This window comes from Phoenix dactylifera, chromosome 5 (genome assembly GCF_051530095.1).
Source record: "Phoenix dactylifera cultivar Ajwa chromosome 5, Ajwa_hap1_PhDact_Kaust_v1.1, whole genome shotgun sequence".
Classification (NCBI taxonomy): domain Eukaryota; kingdom Viridiplantae; phylum Streptophyta; class Magnoliopsida; order Arecales; family Arecaceae; genus Phoenix; species Phoenix dactylifera.
Genome location: NC_143194.1, coordinates 9246718 through 9271590, shown reverse-complemented (window position 1 = coordinate 9271590; position 24873 = coordinate 9246718). Strand labels below are relative to the sequence as shown.

The following is a 24873-nucleotide window of genomic DNA, read 5'->3' as shown; positions in this document are numbered from 1 at the left end:
GATTTAGATTTCTTTCTGGTATATTAGGATTTGTTAGGTCATTTTCTTCCTTGTTTATTTCCTAAAAGAATCTTATTTCATGTTTCCATAGATGATTTTCTCATATAATTTATTAGCATGCAGTGCTAGCGGTAGCTCCCTCTCCCCTGACCAAAGGATGTACTCTAAGTGGTGGGCCGCGTAGGCAGCCACCCAATTAGCCGCCCCATTAACTTCTCTGAATATATGCTTGGCCTGGAAGGCCTTCCTATCTCTCATCATCATCTCTATATCCCGGATCAAGAGGTGGTTTGTGCTCTCACCCCTCGACCCCCTCCGAATCCACCTGATAACCATGGCCGAGTCGTCCTTCAGAATGATCGAACTGGCCTGCAGCTCCACGCACGCATATCGAAGACCCGCACAGGAATCTCGCATCTCTGCCCCCAGAATCGACGTGTCAAACAACTGGCAGCCACCTACTGCCACCACCCTGAAGTGCGGGCCTCGTATAACAAAGCCTGCACCTTGTTTCTTCCACACAAAGAGAAAGGAGTTCTGTGAAAGCTTCGGTGAGAAATTTCATTTGCTCAACTAAGAAAGGGTAGCTTCATTTAGTGTAATATGTCATACTTATACCCCTACTCTGGTTTGCCATTTGTCTCAACCCAATTCTTTTGATGTAATCGTCACAACCTTCTCATACATAGGACTGTTGCCCTCATGAAAAAAAAAATTCACTTATATTTTATGGGATATCTACGGCAACTCTTTCTAAGGGCACTCACTTTCGAAAGCGCAGATCTTCTGAACATTTGGACATTCTAGCTCAAGGCTTATGATCTGACTAAGAAGATCAAAAGTTTAAGAGTTGGTGTAAATTTGAAGTCTCGATATTTGTTTAATCAAGTGCTGATCGATCTTGTACTCTCTTTGTTGCTAGGCCCCTTTTAAACAAGCTCTTTATTCATGTAACTCAGTTTCGACATCATGACCATCAAGCAAGCGCCCATCATTCGCTCTTTTAACATGAACCTAATACGAGCAAACACACACGCTTCTACTATAATTATCTAGACTCTTTTATGAAGGATATCAGATCACACCACATAGAGATGTGCAGGGAGCTTTGGCTGAATGACCGCCTCGAGCGGCACCTTCCTAGGTGTTGACAGCCCAAAGATCTCCTCCATGCTCAGCTCCTCCACCTTCACCCCGTCCGGCAGCTTCCATGCAAAGCCATGCAGCAGATTGGCGAGGCTCACCTGGATCACCTTGAGACCGAGGGCATACCCGGGGCACATCCGCCGCCCGGAGCCGAACGGCAGAAGCTTGAAGTCCTGCCCCTTGATGTCGACGCTGCTTCCTATGAACCGCTCCGGGCGGAACTCATCCGGTCCGTCCCATATCGCCGGGTCTCGCTGGATGGTCCACATGTTAACCAGCACGCGAGTCCCGGCAGGGATGTCGTAGCCGGCGATGGTGCAGTCCTCGCGGGCCAGCCGTGGGGGAAGTAGGGGTCCAACAGGGTGCATTCTCATGGTCTCCTTCATGATGGCCTCGATGTAGGGGAGTTTGAGCATGTCTTTCTCCTCCACCCACCTGTCTCTCCCGATCACCCGGTCTAGCTCCTCGGTGGCCTTCTCGAGGAGTTCGGGATGTTTCAAGAGCTCGGAAATAGCCCATTCTACGGTCACAGCAGAGCTTTCTGTTCCACCGACGAGCAGGTCCTGGACCAAGTGGAGAAAGAGAAACTATTAGACATTGAGAGGAAAAAAAAAATATTGATCAATCTATCTTCTTCTTCCTCTCTCTTCCTCTCTCTTTCCTGAATGGAGATTATTCCATATTCAACTCAATTCCAGTAGAAATTAACCCAAGAGAATTTACTTATATATATATATTTAACTGTGGATTCTATAAGACTTAACAAAGCTAGATCTAATAAAATTCATACAACAAAGCAATATATTTTTGCAAAATGCTAATTCGGGCCTTCTTCTTGCTCGCACCAGAAATTCACTGGATCCACAAATATTGACTTGGCAATTTCATAATAAACCAAATTTGGTGTTTGGCAATAAATCTCATGAGTTATGCTAATTTTCTTGTAATATATATCAAAAGAATTATTTGTGCACGCACAAAAATAGCTATGATATTCAATGACGACGGCCTGAAACAACTTAGGATATCATACCAGAGAGTAAGGAAACAATGGAGCAAGGGCAGCGAGTAAGTGCCTTGGAAGACCTCAGCTCCTCGTCCACTTGTTTGAGAGCAGGGAAAGTAGTGTTCTAGCGGACGACGAGTCAAATAAACTCCCATGTAAATCCCGCTTTCATGTATTAAATAAGGTTGGCCCAGCGTGTCTCTGGGTCAATACTTTGATGATCCCACCTTTATTTTTTAAAGATTATAATATAACAACATGTGAGTAATAACAGCAGATTCGCGTGTGTGGACATCAGAGTGTCCACGCGACCATGCGTCAAATTGTATTGTCCTAAGCAACTATTTCTAAATAGCCTTTTGTGGACACAGTTTTTGATAGACATCTATACATGCATGGAAGTTAAATGTTATCCATATTGGGAATCGTATCCTAAAAGTCAATCATCAGTATATTGATGATTGAATTTTAAAAATTAATTGATAAATTAATAAAGTATTATTTGGCATTATTCATCATTTTATTGAACATCTTCAAATGAACTCTTATATGATGAAGTCCTTAGGACTTATTTTATGATAAAGGGGAATTTATCTTCAAGTCCTTAAATCTGTTCGCGACTAAATGATATACTATTACTATGACGACAGCATTATCGAGATTAGGTCGTTGTAAGACATATACGTTGGTTATTCTCTTAACCAAGGAGTGTGGAGATACTGATATGTCTCTGGGTCAATACTTTGATGATCCCACCTTTATTTTTTAAAGATTATACTATAATAACATGTGAGAAATAACAGCAGATTCGCGTGTGTGGAGTGTCCATGCGACCATGCGCCGGTTCCCAAAGTTTTCGATAGACATCTATACAGGCATGGAAGTTAAGTGTTATCCGCCTAAGTTACCAAAAAAAAAAAAAGTTATCATCATAAACTGTATCCACTCATTGACCGCAGAGTCTGAATTGGCCACTGAAGTCTGAACGGATGTTGATTAGTAGAAATACTTTTAGAAAATATTATTTATTTACTGTCCGTAAATCAAGTTTTTTTTTCCGTTAATCAAATCTTTTGGATATTATGATTTCAGGAGAGGCACAAAATATTATTTTTTTAATTTCAGGAGAGGCACAAAAACCGACAAACTCTGTGTGTCGTCATGCCTCCTCCAAATGAGGGTGGCACAAACTCGTTCTAAGATGCTGCTCCTCGAACGGTTATACGGACCTAAACAAAAACAAGGGAAACAAAGAAAAAAAGGAAGGGAAAATTTTACCTGAGTGAAGGCCTTGACGCCATGCCTCTCGATCTTGACTTCCAAACTTGGATCCTCGGCTTGCTGCAAGAGCACATCTACCATGTCCTTGGCCACAAAACCCTCCCCCTCCCTCAGCCTCTTTTCTTTATGCTCATCGAGTACGTGCTCGAGAAATATATCGAACTTCTTGCTAAGCTCTTTCATCCTTTTGATGTACCCTTGTAAGTCCAGGAAATCCAACCAGGGTATATAGTCTCCAATGTTCACCACCCCATTAAGCAAGAACCACTCTTCTGTCATCTTCCTCAACTCCTCCGCGGACTCCAAATCGTCGAAGTACTTCCTCCCTAGCACCATCCTGCTTATAACATCAAGACTAACAGTGGAGAGATAGTCTTTCAGGGTGATGGTCCTCCCTGAGGCCTGGTAGAGGTTGCGGAGGAGCAACCGCATCTCCTCGACTCTTATGTACTCATAGGAGTCGAGTCGTTTGGCACTGAAGAGCTCCATGAGGCACATCTTGCGAGCTTGGCGCCAGTAGGGGCCATAGGGGGACCAAGTGATGTCGGAGTAGTTGTAGGTGGTGTACTTGCCGGCGGCCAACTTGGGGCGGGAGGCGAAGTTGAGGTCATGGGTTTTTAAGAAGAGTTTGACCATGTCGACAGAGGAGCCGACGACGACAGGGACGGAACCGAGGCGGAGCTGCACGATGGGCCCGTACTTTTGGGCGAGGGCGTGGATGGAGCGATGGGGGAGGGCGCCGATGAGGTTGAGGTTGCCAATAATGGGCCATGGCTTTGGCCCTGGGGGAAGGTTTAGCCTACGTCGATGGCTGCGTAAAAGAGTTTTGAGGAGGAGGATGGATGCCAATATGGTTGCCAAGGATATGGCCCATGGGATGTTCTCCATTGCAATTGGAAATGGCAGCAGCAGAGTGTGAGGAGGAGAAGGTGGTCGTGGTTGGTTGGTTGTTGTGGAGATGGGAGCTTGGGTGTGCTAGTATTTATAGATGGAGAAAGCTGCCCTGTTCATCTCTGTCGTTCCATGTTGCTTTCTAATGCACAAAAGCCCAATGAATGCGTTAGATTAATCATTCTTAAAAAAGACTAGTAATTTGTTAGTTTTTGCATCGGTAATAAAATTCTACGCGTGCCTGTGTTTGCTTCTACGGTTGGGGAATTCATAAGAAGTTCTCATCATGGTAGTGGGAATTTCGTAAAATATTTTATAGGAAGGGGACTTTTATCAAACAAATAATTTATGAAAAATTAATTTCCCACCCTCCGGATGACTCGGCTATAACAAACCGTCCCTGTTGACCCAAAATAAATTATTCGGTCCAACGGCTCTCCAAAGTATAATTCGCGGTCCCTAAAAGGATTAATCATTCAAGTTAATGTACCGAATATGCCCGGACTATTGCCAACGGTAGTCTTTTGAAGGTGGAAAAGTGAGTCCGTTGGAGTTCCATCCCGATATTCCCTAAGAGCGTGGCCAACGAAAGGCTTTTGAAGGCGGGAGAAGATGTTCGTTAGAATTCCATCCCGATATTCCCTGATCGCATGGCCAACAGAAGATTTTTGAAGGCGGAAAATTGAGTCCTCTCTTCTTTAAGATTCCAAGCATCTGTTTCTCGTTCGATCCCTATTTTTCTGTTTGAACTCGTACCATGCGGTTAAGATTCCAAGTGAAAAATTGAGTCATTTCTTCTTTGATATTCCAACCAGATTACGCATCTATTTCCAATTCGATCCCCATTTTTCTGTTTAAACTGGTGTCATGTGGTTGAGATTGCAAGCTGATTATATCCCATCTTTTTCCGTTTTGCCTTAGGCTGTGGAAAATTAAAATCAAGTTTTCTGTGTTTATAAATGCTCTGTTGTGCTCTACTCTCTCTCTGACTCTGTTATAATAGAGACATTTTGTTGAGTTGCCATTTGAGATTAACTTTTCTTTGTTTATGGATGCTCTATTGTTCTCCACTCTTCGTCTGACTCTATTATAACAGAGACTTTCTGCCGAGCTGACATTTGGTGTCTAAATAATTTGTGTTGATTGCGATTCAAATGCACCAGTTGATCCCTCTTTTTTCCATTTTCATGGCTTCAAAGAACACTAGTAGCCTAATTATCATAGCTATTTGTTCTTATGGTGGCGAAGCTGTTATTATTTTCATCTCTTAGGACACAATTCTTGATCAAATTTTTAAGAAAATAATGGAAAGGTGGAGACATTTATCTTCTACAATGATAGAAGTTAAGTTTTATATTCCAAACAAATCAAGAATGCTTGTTACGCTCACGAGTGATAAGGATATTCATAACATGCATCAAATACATGTCAACTTAAATGTGGCGGTGATCGAGATGGTTGTTACTCATTCTCCAAGCTTGATCGAAGCTGCTGATGTGGTAATCGATACGAGGTATTCCATATTTAAAATATTAGTTTGTGCATTTTAAGCTGAAAGGACATTAATAAGTGTGCTGAAATTATGTTTTTCCTATTGTATGGACAGTGTGCTGAAATTAGTTGGAGATCTAAAAAATTTTCAAAGGGTAGCTCAAGTAACTTTGGTCAAGTTGTTGAAGAAACAAGAGCTGCAATTAAAGAGAAAAAAAGTCAAAAAAATTTCTTGGATGCTTGAAAAAGCTGTATAGAGGGCGTTGGTCATGAGTTCAAGGATATCGAAACTCTTCGTGACACCATTCGTAACTTTTGTATCGCAAATTGCAGAGACTTTGTGTTCGTGAAGAACGATCGTGAGCGAGTTACTGTGGAATATGCATATGAAGAATGTGAATGGCGTATCAATGCTTCTCGACTTGAAAATGGTGAAAGTTTGCAATTAAAAAAATGAACAGTAACCATACATGTGGATGAGGGTTGCAAGTCTGGTCGCATCCGAAGGCTTCGAAACGTTAGATTTCGAACATTATTAAAGATAAACTTCAAGATATGCCATTATATAAGCCAAGTGACATTGTAAAAGATATTCATCGGAAATATGGTGTTGAATTGTTGGATCATCAAGCTTGGCATGGTAAGGAGGAGGCTATGAAAGAGATTTATGGTCATAGATCACTATCTTATGACCAAATTCGGTGGTATTGCGATGCCATTCTTCAAACCAACCCCGGCAGTATTGCAGAATATGAAACAATTGAAGGTTGATTCAGATATCCATTCATTTATTTTCATGCTTCATTATTGGGTTTCATAAAAGGATGTCGGCCTCTAATTTCAGTTTACTCCTTGGCGTCACCGCTCCTTCAACATCAATGAATTTAGTGGTTTCTTCTAAAAGCTAAGTGAAATGAAATGAGAATACAACAAATTTACTTAGCAAAGAATATGATATGGACTTAGCAAATTGCATATGTATACAAAATATTTAAGGAACTGACCAAATTCGTATACCTCTCTAGTGGGTGATGTTTCTTTATTGAGTGGAATTGACTTGGGGAGCTCCATAAGTGTAGTAGTGATAGGCTCCAATAACTTACTCGACTGAGTGGGCAAATCCTCCTTTTTAATTGCTCGTGCCATACTACCTTCACCTATTTTGCTGACTTTTTGTTTCTTTTTTGCCCTTCTATAAGTATTTGGAAAGTGTGATATAGCCTTTGCTTTCTCTGTTGCCTTTCGCTCATGTGCTCCCAACTTCACGCGCCTTCATAAGGAGAAAACATATTTGGTGGTGGGTCCAGTTTCTTTCTCAACCTCAACATCAGTGGACCAAATAACCTGATAAGAATATGCATTTCATATAATAAATATTTTTAGTATAATTATAAAAACATATTTTATCAAAATCAAATAATTACATACCTCCACCACATCTGCACTATTGTGCATCTCATCTTTCTCCATTGCAGCTTTGTCCATAGCTTTAACTATAGTATGCTCTTCACTCACCTAATATAAGTTGTATTTAATTCATAACAACAAACATGATCCACAAGACAACATAGTTAATAATTCATCAAACTTTGCTTACCTCAGTAAAATCTGTATCATGCTGAACATTTTCGTCATTCACCAAGAGACCATTATCTTGGAGGACCATCTCAAGTCTGGACACCCTCTTATCAATCAAGAACAAAGACCTCTCAACCAGATTTAAGCGAGTCTGTAAGCATCCAGTGGATATCGTTCACTCTAGCTGGATGACGAAAACTAAAACAACACAATTATCCAATTTAGTGTATGTATTTAACTAAGTGCCAAATGAAATTAAATGTGTACCTAGTGGTTATAGGTGTGTGCCGCAAAAGAAAAGGTGCATGCCACATAGAAATAAATCTATACCAAGTACTTGTAAATGTGTACTATCTGAGTTATCTCTTTCGGAGCTTCTAGTAGTGGCCTTTGATGAGAGCACAAAAGTGCAATCATCATACTATCTTAATTAGTATTTTAGCTAATCATTAATGATAAAATTTACTAATTAACGTTATATTTGTGTTTAAGTGCAAGTAATCCATGAGACCCAATAACATTGGGTTTGAGCCCAACGCAGCCAGTAATTGTCGGCGATGCATCTTCAGCCTTCTGCGATCCATCCCAGCGTCTGCGGCCCGTTGATCGCGATCTCCCAGCACTCCATCCGTCCGTGGGCCAAAGAAGAAAATCCATCTTCTTCCACCCATTCCAGCCGCATCCGCACCGGATCTCTTCCATGATCGGCTCCTCCCAAATGATCCCGCAGCGTCTCCCTTCCGGATTCGAGACCCCCAAGACCAGCGATCTCCAGCTTCATCCCGTGCGAAAACGGGGGAGAAGAAATGATCCCGAGCGATTTCCCAGCTTCTTTCATCCTCCTCATCCCACGCTGCAATCAAGCTCCATTCTGAATCAGCCTCCCGTGATCCAAGCTTCATGCGGATTCGACACGCCCTCCTCCCAGCAATCCCACGGATCAGAGACCGGACGACCAACTGTGATCCAGGCGTTCCGCATCTCATCCCTTCCCGAATCAGCTTCTCAACATCCCATAGCCAAAGAAGAGATCCATGTCCTCCTCCCAGCCATCCACGGAGCCGTCCTCTTCCGTTTCGATCCGCCCAAGGAGCCCGTGATCTAGCCATTCTCCCACGGATTGACGCCCTCCGCCCCATCCGTCCGCGATCTGCCCTCCCACATCACACTCCCGAATTTCAGTTGTCCGCTTGCGATCGCCTTCTCCCAGCAATCGGATCCCCCAAGACCAGCGTCCGTTACCCCTCCATCAGGGGATCCATCGCTGGCCCAACAAGGATGGGCGACCTATATAAGGAGAGGAGAGGCCATCGGCTAGGGGGGGGGGGGGGGGGGAAGAGGGGAGAAAGGAGCTCTGTTTCAATAGAGAAGAGTGGAGCCCTCGGTGGGGGGCCAAGGAAACAGAGAACAAAAAGAAGGGGAGGGAGGAGTTCTCGGCTGGGCAAAGGGGAAAAAAAAACCAAGAATAGGGGATGCTCTGTTCTTGGAAAGAAGAAAAAAAAGAGAGAGAGTATTTTATGTTGAGTGTTCCACCGAGAGGACTTGTTCCTTATTTTCATTTTTTTTCCTTCTCACTTTTGTAAGCATTTTTCTTTTTATAAAATCTATTAAATTTTTCTTTCATGCAATCCTTGTTCTAGGTTCAAGTCAATTTCTGCTTTTTATGCAATCGTTTAATTTTTCTTTCATGCAATATATGAAATTTTCTCTCATGCAATCTATATTCCAGGCTTCAATCGTCTTAAGCATTGTTTTCATCCATGCCAAAGTTTTCCTTTGAATAGTTAAATATTTCATTAAATTTATAAATGCTCTTCGATTCCAAGTATCTGTCTTTTCATTATAGAAAACATTCTCTGGTAGACTAGAGAATTATTCAACATCCCCGAAGTAATATTTTTTTTCTTATTGTTCAAAAATCGGCTTTGAATTCGAGTGAACGTTTTGATTTTTATGCAACTCCAATCGCCTCCCTGTAGATCGACCTCTTACGACCACTATTCTTTGAGTAGAAAAGGTAAGAGTATAATTAATTTAAAACTTTGTTTGTCAGTTCTAACAACGATCTGTTTAGTGCATTTTTAGGTAAACAGAAATTCGACAACAGCCTTCCTCGCGAGAAAAGGTACAACTCCTCCTCCCTAGGCTCTAGCTTCTCGATTTATGAAAAACTTAAATTTTGCATCATGTCAAAATAATTGTGATGTTACAAATGAATATTCAAACCTGAAATTTTTTTAAGTTCTTCATAACTTTGGCGATCACGTCCACCTTGCGAGAAAATTTGGCGTTGCTCCAACGCAATAGACGTAGATACATGAACGGTGGCCAGTGGCTGCCCAAAAGGATATTCGAATGCTCAATAGCCCATGCCTGCCAAAAATCAATGTGAACATCAAATTTCAATACAATACATATCTTAACAATCAAATTATAAAAAACACAAAGATGCTTACCACCAGAGCGACCGTGCAGCCATCCATATATCCACCGGGTTTCTTTCCAGTGATGTTGCTTCGCCTCACACTCTCGGATATACTAGGAATCTGCTGGCAAACAAAAGCACCAACGGCAAGATCCCAACTATATGAACCTAACCGGTCTAAATCATCAATATATGAGCATAATGCCTTAGGAATATAGTAGTGTATGGTTGGAAATAGTATAGTCATAAAGAGGTATAGAACCCATAATTTGGTGAAATTCTCTATATCTTGCCGTCCTCTCTTTCCAACTAGTAATTGTAATCTATTTTCTATTGCATCCCTACCAGTCTTTTTGTGGTCACTATCAAAAAAATGGGTGATAAGGTCAGAAGTAACCCTCCCCTCCCTATACAGTTCGACCCCACCGCCCGTGGCACTCAAACCAAGAATGAGTGTAAACTCACTCCCTATAAAATGCACTAAAACTTTACCAAACCAAAAATCCTCCTCCACATCATCCCAAAAAGAGAGCAAAGTGTCTAGGATAGGCCTACTCTACTTGATATATGGCAAACCTCACATATGTCCAAAAGGAGTTACGGTCACCCTATCCTTCTGCTCCTGAGACATAGACTGCATAAGGGTAACGATAAATTGGATATAGTGGCTGAAGTAGCACCTTCGATTGACCATATTATTCGGGCTAACAGAAGGTGCTTTGCCTCTACTCTGAATTGGAGCCATATAAAATGTCTGCATCAAAAATATTAATGAAACACATCATCCATAAAACAAATCTTTTAAGAATGCATTGTGATACAAAAAATTAACATCAAATTAAGAATCACTGTAGGATAAAATTAAAGAAAATAGCAACCTTATATGATGTATTCGCAGGAAACTATGCTAATATATCACCTACCATAATTATTGGTTTATCTAATTAAATAATGTAGGAGCCGTATCCTAATTTCAGAGGTGAGATAATTAAACCCTCCCCCACAATTTTAGGATTTTGTTGTCTATATAAAATATATTTCCTACTTTCCTCTCCCCTCTTGCAAGACAGGACATAAAAATCTCCTCCAGCATATATCCATATAAATATATATAATTCATTCCATTATTTTCGTTGTCAAAAAGTAAAAACAAATCTTTTCTGGCGAAATCAATTATTCATTCCATAACATTCAAAACCAAAATCAAAAATTTCTTCGAAACAAAAAAAATGGGAATCAAGAGAGATTAGGGTTAATCAGAAGCTTAGGGTTTAGCTTCAATTATAGCCAGCATTATGGTATCCAGTAGCATTGGGCGAGCGGAACCTTACCTGCGATTTGGTATGCTTATCAGGGCAGACTCGGTCGACAGGAAGAGGACTCCATCGATAGGAACAAGACTCGGTCAAGAGGAAGAAGAAGAAAGGTTTCTTCCTAGGTCGAGAGGAAAAATACTCGGTCGAGAGGAAGAGGAAGGCGAAGAAGGGTTTCTTCCTGGGTCGAGAGGAAGAAGACAATGAGAGGAAGAGGAAGAGAAGTCGGTCGAGAGGAAGAGAAACAAAGAAAGTCGGATCGCCCAAGGGAGGAATAAAGGGTACTTTCGTCTCTAGATACAAATCCAAAATCGCAAAGAACCGGGAGTTAAAACACCGGTCAATAGGGACTTTTCTTTATACTCCGGTCCAACATTGGATCGGCCATCAATTTTCCCAATAATTTATAGGAAGGGTTCACTTGATTGGCTCTCATACGTACAGTTCAGGTACATCAGCTAGGTGACGACTATATCCACAGTATCTCAACGTCAGCAGAAATTATATATAAAAAAAAAAAAACTAATGGTAGGGCAGGCGAAGTTGGGAAGGAGGGAGGTGGTGAGGGGTCGTGTCACCTACCGGCAGGGTCGGAAATATATAATTCAAGATTTCAAATAATAATTATATTATCAAAAACCGTACAAACATGTATTAAGTTAGATCGGCTATGTACTATACATAGGTTTTATATTTATTTATGTGGAATTAAAAAACCCAAAAAGCAACCTCTAACTAATCTATTTGAATGTAAACCTTAAATATTTGTTTCATTTATAGCATTATCATAACGGCTATAATAATTTCAAGCTCGCTATTACATGTAATCATAAGGAAATAAGCATGGTTGCCATTGCAATGCATGATTGTATTGATTTTTCAGTGATTTTTTTTTCAATTGTACTTATTATAAAAAAAAAAAGAAGAGGATACCATCTGTACTTAAAAACCAATGCTCTCACCAAGTTCTTTGGAAGAAAACAAGGCCACTTGTTCTAGTTATACGAATTGGAGAGAGAGAGAGAGAGATTTAGCCATTGCTATGGAGAGAGAGATAGAGAGAGAGAGAGAGAGAGAGAGAGAGAGAGAGAGAGATTTAAACATTGCTCTGGAGTCCTTACAAGGTAGGTGAAAGTGCAAACTTAAGAGCTTGTCCGGCACGTGGAAAAAGAAGGGTGAAAAGTATGGTAAACAAAAAAGTAAAGAGATGCCTCTTGTTTGGTTAGAGTTTTTAAAGGAGAGAGTCAAAAAAGTTATATTCCCGTGGAATTATGATTTCCAAGTTTTGGAGAAGTACTTTTCCGTAAGCCGGAAATCGAAACATTTTTATTTTTTCTCAAAAAGGTCCTTCAGCTATTCTTATTTGATTCAAAGCATTAAAGACCTAATTTTTATTAAGGATATAATAAGAATTACACATAATTTTTCAAGAAAAGTGGATGGTCAATCAAATATAAGCACTCTATAAATCTGTCACTTTTTCATGGTCAGCCAAATATACCAAAAATACTTTTTCAGGCATACTTTTTTTAAAAAATTATTTTGCAGGAATCATATTTCTATGGAAAAAATATTTTTCGCAACAAAACGAGTCCTAAGAGTCTTCTTTGGCTTGGAAATTAAATGCGTCTGCCAACTAACTTGCCATTATGGCCGATGGGGAAATGTACGTAAGGAGCGAAAAAACTGGCCTGCTTCGAGCTTAACAGCTTGTAGTATAATAAAGAATGGATCATGCTTTTGGAAATGTTTCAATCAAGCATTTGACAAAAAGAAATCGTAATGCATTAAGGGCTCGTTTGGTTCATGGGAAAAAAAGGAGGGAAAGTGTGGTCAACGGAAAAGTAATGAGATGCTTCTTGTTTGGTTGGAGTTTTCAAAGGAGAGAGATGAAAAAGTTGTATTCCCATGGGAATATGATTCCCACATTTCATGGAAAAGCCTTTCCCATGAGAAACATGGGAAAGTTTCTTTCCCATGAGGCGGGAATCACTCAATTTTTATTTTTTTCCAAAAAGGCCCTTCAGCATTAAAGAAACATTAAAGAGAAATTAAAAACCTAATTTTTCTTAAGGGTATAATAGAAATTATATATAACTTTTTCAGAAAAGTGGATGGTCAACCAAACATAAGCACTCCGAAAATCTGTCACTTTTCCATGGTCAACCAAACATGCCAAAAGTACTTTCCTAGGCATGCTCTTCCTAGGAATCTGCTTCCCAGGAATCATATTCCTAGGAGGGAAATGCTTTCCGCGAACCAAACGAGCCCTAAAGGAAAAGGGCACTCCTAACGTTACATTCTTTATATTGGTGTGTTTAATGTGGTTATGCTTAAGGGCATGAAATCCAAAGACAAGGAGCAGCTTGGTACTCCATTGCAACAAACTATTTGAGCGCAAACAAATTTATTCATTGCAAATGGATGGAACAGACTTGTCGCAACTTTCATCATAGGAAGATTTTTTTTTCTTGGCACCAAGTATCGAAACACCAATTCCATCATGCCAAATGGAATGTAGGAGTGAATGGATGACTTTTTATAGACTGAGAGGACCCGAATCATGAGGAAGTCCAGCCTCAATGTGTTACTTCGGAGTTCTTTTCCTGTGGTGATTTATAGATTGATCACTTTTACAGAAATTGAGTCTCCTAAGAAGCCGACTAGAGGAGTGTTGACTTTTCGAAACTGTTCGGCAGGCAACCTCATTCTTTGGAAAGCATCATAGAATAACACGTCGACCGAGTTTCCATTATCCATAAGTATTCGTTTTACATCATACTTTACAACAGTAAGAGAAATAACTACAGTATCTTCATGAGCAGTCTGGACTCCCCCTAGGTTGGGGTCGAAGGAAGTGATGACATCTCTCATACGTTGTCTCTTCGGGGTAGTTTCGACCTTGTAGGGGGCTCGATTGCTTGAGACACTTGGGGCCTCGGGAGGTCTGCCAGCAATGGTGTTGATGATGCCTGCTATCGGATAGTTGTTGAACGACTTTGGGGGCAGCGGATCAGAGGCTGAGGTGGGCACTCCTCGGTCTCGCTAAGCACACATGTACCGCTCCAGCCACTTGCATCAGATGAGTGCCTCAATTTCATTCTTGAGCTGGATGCACTCCTCGGTGTCATGTCGTAGTTCTGGTGGAAGCAATAGTACTTATTCTATCTCTCTTGTCCGTCGGGCGCTTCATCCGTTGCAGGGGCACAAGTAGTTTCGACCCTCGATCTCCATAGGGATCTGAGTCCTCATAGCAGTGAGAGGGGTATACTTTTCAAACTTTCGAGGAGGGCTCCTGAACCTTCGTGGACTCCTTTCGTGCCGAGGTGAGAAACTTCTTGGCTGCCTTCGTTACTCGGTCCCCCTCTTTCCTCCTTGGGGAGGTCCTCCGCCAGCAGTCTCTCGACAGGAGGCCATGGCTTCCTCCGCATTGGCATACTTTTCATTCTATACTAACATTTCGGTGAAGTCGGTGGGGTAGCGCTTCTCCAAATAGAAGAGGAAGTGTGACGGCTGCAAGCTGCTCTTCATTGCTGACATCGCAACCGATTGATTTAGGTCGCAGACCTCTAGCATCACCGCATTGAAGCAGTTGACATAGTCTCTGAGGGACTCTTTCTCCCTCTGCTTGATATCGAGCAGCGCATCCGAACTGCGATGCCGTCTTCGGGTGGAGATGAAGTGTGTCCTGAAGAAACGGGCGAGCTGTTCGAAAGAGTAGATAGATTCGAGCCGAAGCTGAGAGAACCAGAATGAAGCTGCCTTGCGAAGAGTCACAGTGAACGCCTTGTTATCGATGGTTCTATGCAACATCATGAAGGCCCTGAAGCTTTGCAGGTGATCTAGTGGATCCGAGGTGTCTCCGTACAACTCTACTTGGGGCATCTTGAACCGAGATGGGATCATTTCATTCATGATTTACCGGGAGAAGGGAGTTTCTGAGGAGAAGTTGAGATCATCGTTCGTCTTCAAAGCCTGTTCCCTGAGGGCCTAAATCTATTGGCCCATCTCCTCGATTCTTCTATTGAGGTCGGCGTCCCACTAGGGCGGGGGCTCCATGTGACGAGGAGGCGAGAGGTTCTCAATAGAGTCCTTGCCAAAATGGAGACTTGGGGTATGTCGTTTCTCATGCCGACGAGAATTGCTCCGTTGGGTGTGCCGACTCTGACGAGATCGTTCGGGGTCCCGACCCTGAGTGTGGTGGTTGACTAAGGGCATGTGGTGTGCCAGCGACCGAGAATGGTGGCTAAGCCGACTAGCTTTCAGTCGGATTGGTTTCGGCCGTGCTGTTGCTTGCTGCAAGCCCTGAACTACTGCAGGCAACACCTACACCTGCTGAATGAGCAGGTTGAACTACTCATTGTTCACTGGTGCAGTGAGGTGTTCCAGCAGAGAGTGTCCTAGACTATGTAGAGATCCATGCAAGGCCAGAGCATGGCGCTGCGAGGCATGCGACGTGCCGCAGGCTCCTTGTGACCTCATACTGGTGATTTCTCCCTTTACTTAGTATCTGTGTAGCTAGGTAGGCTGCTTGAGGCACTGGGCGCAAGTCTCTTTCGTGCATGGCCTGCAAGAAGTCCGCTCACGAGGGAGTTTCCGACAAGGAACCCTTCGATGCCTAAGTTAGAATAGAGAGTCAACAGCATGGAAAGAAGAGAATTTCAGTGGAGAGTGGCTATGGTATTGCATATTGCATGCTCTCGCGTGTGATTGCATACCGAGCTACCCTAAGCTGCCCCTTTATATAGGAGAGCCAGATTTGTTGTTATCTGGGTCGGCATGATGTACTCCAAATGCCAGGCAATAGCCAATAGCACGGCCTCGGCATAGGCGGCGTATGGTATTGCTGCGCACCGATTACAAAGCTGTTGTAACAACCAGTCACTCTCACGATGGCCGATGGTCAGGACTGTCAGTCTTTGTTGGCATGTGCCGATTGGTTCGTCGTTCGGAGGCGAAGCCGTTCACCTTAGCCGGTTAGCTCCTCAGATGGGGCCGAAATCGTCTAAGGTCGGCTTATGCCAAGGTTGCAGTAGGTCCGGTATTGTCCGAGGTCGAATGTCCAATATTTTCCCATTAATAATTTCATCATTTTACTAAAAAAAATAAATAGTAAATTGATAGCCGGTCCCTTCATTTAGTAGATATAACTTTGAATCCTTATTGACTGTACAGTAATACCCGTCCCAAGTTTCTTGGTAGCGAAATTTGGTTAGCTGATGGCTCAATTTGATCAACCGGTGGATAGATCCCTCGCTCACTTTCTTCTTCTACCTAGTAGTGGGACTGTAGATGAAGCTATTATATTTATGTTCTTGGATTGGGCTCTTTATTGATGTTTGGTTTTCTTTTTCTTTTTTTTTCTATATTCTTATTTTATTTCTTATAAAATATATGATTTTTTTATTATTTTACTAAAAAATTAATGGTAAATTGATAACCGGACTCTTCATAAACTGGATATAACGTTTAATTCTTGTTGACTATAACTTTAATAGCCATTCCAAGTTTCAAAACATTTTATATTCTCCCTCCTTAAGCACTCTTATCCTCTAATACAAATATAGTTACAAATAATCGTATATACAACATAAATATGTGCAGAGACAATATAATTATATCCAACAATAATACAACTATGTGCAAAAGATAGCACAAGCATATACAGTGTAAGTATAAATATCTTCGTATCTTGCATAAATATGTACGGGACTAAAAATTAAATGCTACTAGTTAGAACGCCGTGTTAAAATCTGGTGAAAAGAAGAGCCGGGAAATTAAGTTTTGCAAAAATTAATTATTGCAAAGCTACCGGAGAAAATATGTCATGCTTGTCATGGAGACAATTCCATAAATCCGATCCTGCTTCCAAACACACTCTATTCCCCACGAGAAGTGCCGGACGTCCGTGGTAATCGAGGATTGGTATGATACATGGAGGACTGGCCACGTATACCATCTCACAAAATCACCAAGCGAATGGGACTGGTGCAGTGAAACATTTCTCCCCTACTATAAATAATGAATTAGATTCACCAAACTCGTGTGAACATAATCCGACTTAGATACGACGCAATCCATCGGAGCTTCCCACAGACCCGCTCCCCCCTCCCATATCGTGGCATGCATTACGGGCTACGGACCGAAGCCACTGCCGTGCTCTCCAAAGCTTCCAAGCCATTGAGGGGACCGTAAACTAAACTGGCAATATTTTGTCAAAGATTGCCCGTTTGCACGCTATGGTGACCAGATCTTGCTCGCACCCTCCGTTACTATTATTATATTACTTCATCCAAGATTACATATTCCTGCAGCTCCAAAACTCCAATAAATTCTCCCTCAAGCCACCGCCAACTCCCTTCCATCTCCGCTCTCTTTCTTTCCTACCCTTGCTCTGGTTAATATCCGATCTCAGAATAGCAAAGAGGATAAGAAATGGGATGGGTTAAAGTAGCACTTGTTTTGGTGGCACTCCAAGCCCCCACCTTTTTGTTGCCACAGAGAGCAGCTGCAGGAGACTTTCTTGCTCCTTTCCTATCCCCTGTTCTCAGTACTGCTCTCATCTCTCTGTCTGTCCTTTGTGCTTTTCTTCTTTTTTTTTTGGGGGGGGGGGGGTTCTAATTGTATTGATTGTTGGTGATGTTTGTTACTTGGATTTAGTACTCTTTGCTTCAAACTATATGGATCACCCTTTGTTTGTTATATTTTGCTACAATTTGGATGTTTTGTTGTTCTACTCGTACGGGTTTTCCTCACAATTTCCATTGGGATAAACCTTATACTTCATCTTTTTGTTTTTAATTTTCTCGGTTTTTATCTATTTATAACTTGGGATTTTGGTAAGATGGTTCTTGTTCTGGCGTTTAGAAATTCTTTGCTTCATCAGTTGAGGAAAGTTGAATGGGTTTTCATTTTCTGTCAAAGTTTTTCTTAAGATTCTTTGTAGTTGTAATCCTTGATGATTTAATTTTGCTGACATGGGTGATACCGTTGTTCTTAAATAAGTTCATCTTAAAGTTTTTGAATTATCTGTAGAATTTGATTTTTAGTATACAGGGATACCTTCCAAGATTTCTCCAGGTAAAAATTTATGTTGTTGCACAAAACTGATTAGAATCCAATTCCCAGTCTTTTGATTCCTCTCTGCAGATTAAAGTTCAATTATCCTATTTTTCCAATTTATAATTAGTAATTCTTTTGTTTATTTATGTTCCTCATGATTTCCTTCTCTCTTTAAGCTGTTTTTAAGTGGAAGTTTATGTTGTTGCTTTTACAATATAGTTTTTTTTTGTCCCTCTAGAATCCAGTCTTGCAATTCCTCCCATCTAAAGAATCCCTTTCATTAGTCTCTCTTCTTCCCCAATCTTGAAGTTTCTTTGCACTTACTTATGTTAAAGTGGAGTTCACATGATCTAACTTTACTATTCTAAAATCTTTTCTTTGCTTTGTATGACTTGTCTCTATTATATATAGACTTCCAAGAAGTAGAGAGCTTCTAACATGTGCTCTTGTTTTGTTTGTATTGGTGATTTGCTAGATGCCACCTGTGCTAATGTGGATTGTGGGAAGGGGACCTGCAACGCATCATTCGACCATACCTTTGGGTTCGTCTGCGAGTGCAAACCGGGCTGGTCTCAGTTCCACATTGGTGACAGTTTCCGCTTCTCTCCCTGCGTCATCCCCAACTGTAACATCTCTCTCTCCTTCTCTCTCCAATTGGTAGACGCCATCATCATGGACTAATCCATGAAATATAGTAAGGACTTTAGAGTCACTTGTTAGGTGGGGCTCAAGCAAAAAGAGTTGATATTTGGGCAGAAAACAAAGTCAACATGGGTCTGACCATTATGATAATGGAGACAAGGCTTAATTTTTTTGTTAGAATTTGCTCTGGTTAAGTCAAAAACAAAGCCAGCAGGGGTAACCATAGATTCTTCTTCATTTGGGCAGAGTCTAAATTGGGTTCAGGTCGAGTCTAGACGAAAATGTCGCCCACCTGTATAGTGTGGTTGCAGAATGGTGCTTAATTAGCACTGCGAAGTTTGAAGTGCTGCTTCTAGACTTGATAAATATAGCATGGAAAATTCAAGGGTTAGTGACATAATGAGAAGTTGAATACTTAGCTAAACTTTGACAGCTCCACTGAATCAGCAGCTGGTTCCCATGCTAAATCATGGACCTGTTTGGATGCACATGTAATACTAAACTGAAATGTCCTATCTATAGTTCTGTATCTTGTGATCATCTTTCAATGGTTTATTTATTTATTTGGTCATTTAATTATTATTTTTCTCTAAATGTAGGAGGGGCTGAGGCTCCATTTATTGTTGTTGGATAAGGATGGGTATCGAACATAGATATCTTGTATCAGCACAAGATATCGTACCAACTATGTCAGTTGGCACCCTCCTATCTATGGTTTATTTCAGAATTGGTTTCCGGCTCTCTGCCAGAAGCCAAATCCAATTTACTAGAGTGCTTTCAATCATTAAAGTCGTTAGTATTTTCTCATCCAGCCTCCTCTTAGGTCCATGATTGATACCAATTTGACACTACAAAGTGAGGAAATAAGGAGTCAAAAGGAGTAGTAAAGTGAAGAGATGCATTTGCTTGCTAAATAGTCGGGTGTAAGCAATTGGTAAATTTCTTTTGACTGCATCAACTGGTTTATGGGCTCCTACTCATTATCAACTCATCATTTAATTGCATTTAGCTAAAATGTTTATGCTTTTTATGCATTCTTGATTTAGGTCCAATCAATTCATTTTTCTTCCCTTGGCTAATTGGATAAAAGAGTAACGCCCATCTGCCCTATTGGCATGAAATTCTAATATTCATTCCTATGAATTGTCAGTTCTTCTAGCAAAATATGCTATAGACAAGGTCCATAAAATCATTATTGGGAACCATACCTGTATGCATATGTTCGATATGTACAGTCTATATAGTGTGACACGTTTCCTCTACTAAGACAGCTCCCCACATTTTTTTGCACTCGCAATCATAGTATTGCCTAAAACCTGGTGGTATGGGTCGGTATCGAGTGGAACTAGGCAGTTCCACTATGTTCAGACCGGTTTGGACTAGTTCGGCCAGAGTGCCAAACCAAACCAGCAAAATCAACCCAATTCTGTAATAGCTCAATTCAGTTCACTCCAAACTGGGCAGTTAGGGTAAGTTTTGCATAACTTAGTTGTAGATAAACTATTTAACAGAATATTTTTGCGGCCTAAATTATATAATATTTCCCATTCCATATGATGGTTCAAAACTACTTTTCTCTTGAGCAAGTGGTCCGGAACTACTTCGACTTTGAAACAAGACACAAGCGAACAATGAGACAATAGAGTTTGGCATCATTAATATTTAGAAGGAAATATTTCCTCAAGAAATATTTAGAAGCAGAAAACATTTCTCTTTAATGTTTTTTTCCTTTTGCAAATTGTGTAATGCTTCAATTTTTCCTCAACTTTACAACCCTCCAAGCAATGTATTTAGGAAGAAAAATTAGTTCTTGGGAGATAGATGGAAGAGCCTGGATAGGCTTTGGAAGACAGATCATTGAGACAAACTCTTACATCTTATGGGAAGAGAATTATGCTACAAACTAATGATGGAAGAGACATCCCTTTCCTTATTAAGATTGAACAGAGAACAAATTTCTCTTAGAACACTTCATCTTTGTCATCATATACCTGTTGGATATGCGTCCAATTAAGTAGAGTTTTGCTTTTGCTAGAAGACATTACTAATTGAAGCATCTGAGAGAGAGAGATAAATGTCTTGGTGATAAGGGGATAAAAATTTTCTGATGTACTACAATGCCTTCATGCATGTAAAAAGATGAAATAATTATTTTAGATTTCTGCTTGTAGCTCTTCTTTCTGTTTTTAATTCTGATTTATAGTTGCTGCTTCCAGGTAGCATCAATTACTCTTGCTACAACCATTCTGAAGCTCCAGCACCCTCACCGCCAACTCCATCAAATTCCTCCATGTTTGACCGTAAGCATCACCGTCATCCTCTTCGTTTTCGTACTCTCTTGGAATCCAATCTTAGTATTAGTCCAACATCAAGTATAAAACAGTCATATTTTTATTTTTCTCTTTTCCCTTCTTGTTTCCAACAGCATGCTTCGGGTCCTATTGTGGAGGTGGCACGTGTGTAAAGACATCAAGTTTCGACCACAGATGTGAATGCAAGGAGGGTTTCAGCAACCTTCTCAACGAAACCAGATTCCCATGTTATAGAGACTGTAAGAACACCATCATCGATCATTGTCATAAAAGAGAACGATAAATTAAAAAAAACGAAAGAAATGGGAGGAACATTCAGCTTTACTTTATAACAGCCCTGTGTTCTTAAATAATGTGGGGGTTTCTTGCAGGTTCCCTTGGGGCAGATTGTGCAAATTTAGGGATCACATTGCCGAATGCTACCACCCCATCATCTCCACCTAGTCTATCCACCCCATCATCTCCACCTAGTCTATCCGACAATGGCAGTTCATTTGCTGGAGGTAAAATAATTGTGTAGTTAAGCTGATATGGTTTAATTTCTTAGTTGCTACACTAACAATTTAACTGAAGCGGCACATTAAATGGAACTTTTTTGATGTGTTTATTCAACAGATTCCTTTGCTCCAAACAACTTGCTATGGCTGTTGGTATTGATGATTTCTTTCAGCATGGTTCGAGCAACATAGATAGAGTTTAGAGCATCAGAGATGAGATTCTTCCGCTGATACATAGATAGTATACATGTGATGTTCGTCTGCAGATGAGATTTACACCTTTTCGCTGTTTATTTTATTTACTTATTTGAGATTTTTTGTAAATAACAGCTACAATAAACCATACTTCGTCGAATTTGGATGCTTTCTGTTTCCTTGATCCAAATTCTCAGATAGGAACAATAATGTGTATTGGATATCTATAGTTAATAGAATATGGAGAATGCGTTGTAGCCTTTTAGTTGATATTCAAATTGTCTTCAGCGTCTGCGCAAAGTTGTGTACTTGCGTTAATCTTAACCAGGCAACAGTCCTTTTCTGTGCTTTCCTATTCTTTTCTGGTAGCAAAAAAAGCTTCATTTTTGAACCCAAGAAAAGAACCTAGAGACAAATCAGTATCATGAAGCTTAAACATGTATCTTGAGTTCAAAAACTCTAATAATTCCTAAGGCCTTAATGATGATGCAAACAGCTGCTCCGGATGTTTTTATAAGTTACAATGTCTCATTATAAGACTGCCTATACTTTATTTAAGCAAGGCAAGCCATCATGCTGTAAAAATTTTACAATCTGTCTCTGCACTCTTTAACCCCATTTTAAAAAAAATTTTACATATTGGGCTCGCCCATTAAAAAAAAAATTCCAGCCCACATGTGAGAGAGAGTGTAAGAAAATATAAAATATATAAATAAATCTACCTCATCCTACAAGTGGTGATTTTAACCTGGTATCAGAGCAGAGGTCCTAAGTTCGAACCCTGTCTCCGCACTCTTTAACCCCATTATTAAAAATTTCACATGTTGGGCTTGCCTATTAAAGGAAAGTCCGGCCCATATATGAGAAAAAAATGTAAAAAAATATAAAATATATAAAGAAATCTACCTCATCCTATTAGCTTAAGCTTTTAGGATAAGTGGTGATTTTAACACATACTACTTAGGCTCTCTCTCATCCATAAAGGTTTTAAGTTCTTTTATCTATCCATGAGTAAGATTTATATTTCTCTTCTTGTCAATTTTTGATGAGACCATGTTTGCTTCTAAGAGCACCACTGGACCATCTCTTCATATGCCCGAGAGACATTGCAAGCTGGCATATGAACCCCCATCCATTTTTATCTCCATGCAGTCTATCAGACACACCACCCACCACCGCTCCAACACACAACCGAGTCCATGTCCCTCCTGTTCGTCTAAACCCGCCGAACCCAAACCTTGAATCTCGATCTAGAGAACTCACCTCTTGCAGCAGCAATCATCGAACCTCTATCACTTCTGAACTATAATGTCCGCTTGTACCCATTACATAGGCAAATTATACCCCACACTGCGTGCACCATGTGGCCATACTCCATCCCAATCATCTCCCCTCCTTTCTTAGGGTTTCATTCATTATGCACTTGTCTCAATAATTGGCCCACAAGAAAGAGATGAGATGATTGGCTCTCCCCTCCTTTCTTAGGGTTTCATTCATTATGCACTTGTCTCAATAATTGGCCCACAAGAAAGAGATGAGATGATTGGCATGGCGCATAGCTACATTGGTGCATGCAGTTTAGAACTTAGAATTCAGCTAATCTCTGAGTATACTACCAGTAAGATGCACCATGTAAATTTGATCACTAATGAATAAAAGTATCTTTTCTCTAGATATTGTTCAAGTATTTCAAGTCGGACACCCTATTCTAAAGCAGCCAAATGCACCAAGTATCATAGGTCGGACTTCTCTCTCAATGACCAGCGGCCTCCTAAAAAAGAGGACAACCTAGAAATGCCTGGGACCTCTGACCTATGAGCCCATAAGGCTAAAGAGCTAAATAAGGAGAGCCGAACTCTAAGTACTTCGTGCAGACACCCCAGGATTAGCTAGGACTTTCGTTCTATAATCCCATGAGGCTAGGGAGCTAAACTTGGAGAGCCGAACTTAGGTACTCCCACGGATACACCCCAGAAATAGTTGGGACATCCGTTCCATAAGCCTACATGGCTGGAGAGCAAACCCGGTTAAAGAACTAGTTTGTCCCTTGGAGACAACCTAAAAATAACTAGGACCTTCGTTCAACTAACCAAAGAGTCGATGAAAAGACCTAGCAAAAAGCTAGGTTTGGATGGGAGGATGCGTGCTCAGCCTGAGCATCAACTGTCTAAAAATCCAACTGATGTGCCGGTAAACCAACTTTGTCAGGTTGGGAGCTCCAAGTTAAACTTCATGCCGACAAAGGGGGGACAAAAAGGTCTAACCAACCAAGGATGCTTCAAGTTAAACTAGGGCTTGTAACCTCGGCTCGATTGTGCGAGACAAGAGACCTACGAATCTTTATGATTACTTCACCCTGATATATAATGGATGACCTAAAAGACTTAGTGAATAAACTATGCCAAGATTACTATCCGAGATACAAAATAAAATCCGAACAAGTACTCCGTGAGAAATTAAAGCTGTTTGCCTTTGAGGTAATAAGAAAAATTTTCATTTTATTTCATCCAAAATGATTTACAAAGGTCATTATCAAATAGAAAAAGAAGAGAACAAAAAAATAAGCTTGCCATGCTGCCGAGCTAAAAAAGGAAACAATTTACTCTTCTACTTCTTCTTTGGAGGAAGAGACCACTTTGATTGTGGCTTTCCTACAAGGCAGGAACTTGGCTAAGGTCGACCTAAGGATGTAGTCTCCTAACCAGCCCCCTGTAGTCGTTGAAGCCTTGATTAAAGGAGTTCGCGGTAGTGTCCATCAACTCATTGCAGAACTCCTCAAAGATCCTGAGATCCTCGACTGCCCATTGGACCCTCTCCTTGACCCGACCAGCCTGCTCCCTAGCTTGGGTTGCCCTATATTTGGCTTGGCCAGTCTTTCTTCAGCTTGGACAGCCCTGCACTCCACCTCCATCAATTGACCTTTTAGCCATGCAATCACTTTCTTGGCATCTTTCTTCAACTCCTTAAGTCTCCTTTCTACCTCGGAGATGAGAAGCTCAGTAGCTTGAGCTCGAGCCTCGCAGTTTGGGTTTGG

At 40.9% G+C, this 24873-nt stretch overlaps 2 protein-coding genes and 1 long non-coding RNA gene across 3 annotated transcripts; 1 reads left to right on the top strand and 2 right to left on the bottom strand.

Moving 5' to 3' along the window:
• Window positions 1–927: 927 nt before the first annotated feature.
• LOC120108937 (trimethyltridecatetraene synthase-like) lies at window positions 928–4397 on the bottom strand. Its single transcript, XM_039122652.3, has 2 exons — window positions 3431–4397; window positions 928–1709 (listed from the first exon to the last, which is right to left on the bottom strand). Exons 1-2 carry the CDS (start codon window positions 4319–4321, stop codon window positions 1080–1082), a joined length of 1521 nt encoding a protein of 506 aa, XP_038978580.2. The 5' UTR covers window positions 4322–4397; the 3' UTR covers window positions 928–1079.
• Window positions 4398–6822: 2425 nt separating this feature from the next.
• Window positions 6823–8185, bottom strand: LOC148703364 (uncharacterized). The gene is made up of 3 exons (XR_015987752.1): window positions 7413–8185; window positions 7244–7330; window positions 6823–7159 (listed from the first exon to the last, which is right to left on the bottom strand). It is a non-coding gene; the product is annotated as an uncharacterized LOC148703364 (long non-coding RNA).
• Window positions 8186–17275: 9090 nt separating this feature from the next.
• LOC120108936 (uncharacterized) lies at window positions 17276–22109 on the top strand. The gene is made up of 6 exons (XM_039122650.2): window positions 17276–17681; window positions 18669–18818; window positions 21052–21135; window positions 21261–21386; window positions 21519–21650; window positions 21763–22109. The coding sequence occupies exons 1-6, from the start codon at window positions 17567–17569 to the stop codon at window positions 21834–21836; spliced, it is 681 nt and encodes a 226-aa protein (XP_038978578.1). The 5' UTR covers window positions 17276–17566; the 3' UTR covers window positions 21837–22109.
• Window positions 22110–24873: the final 2764 nt, after the last annotated feature.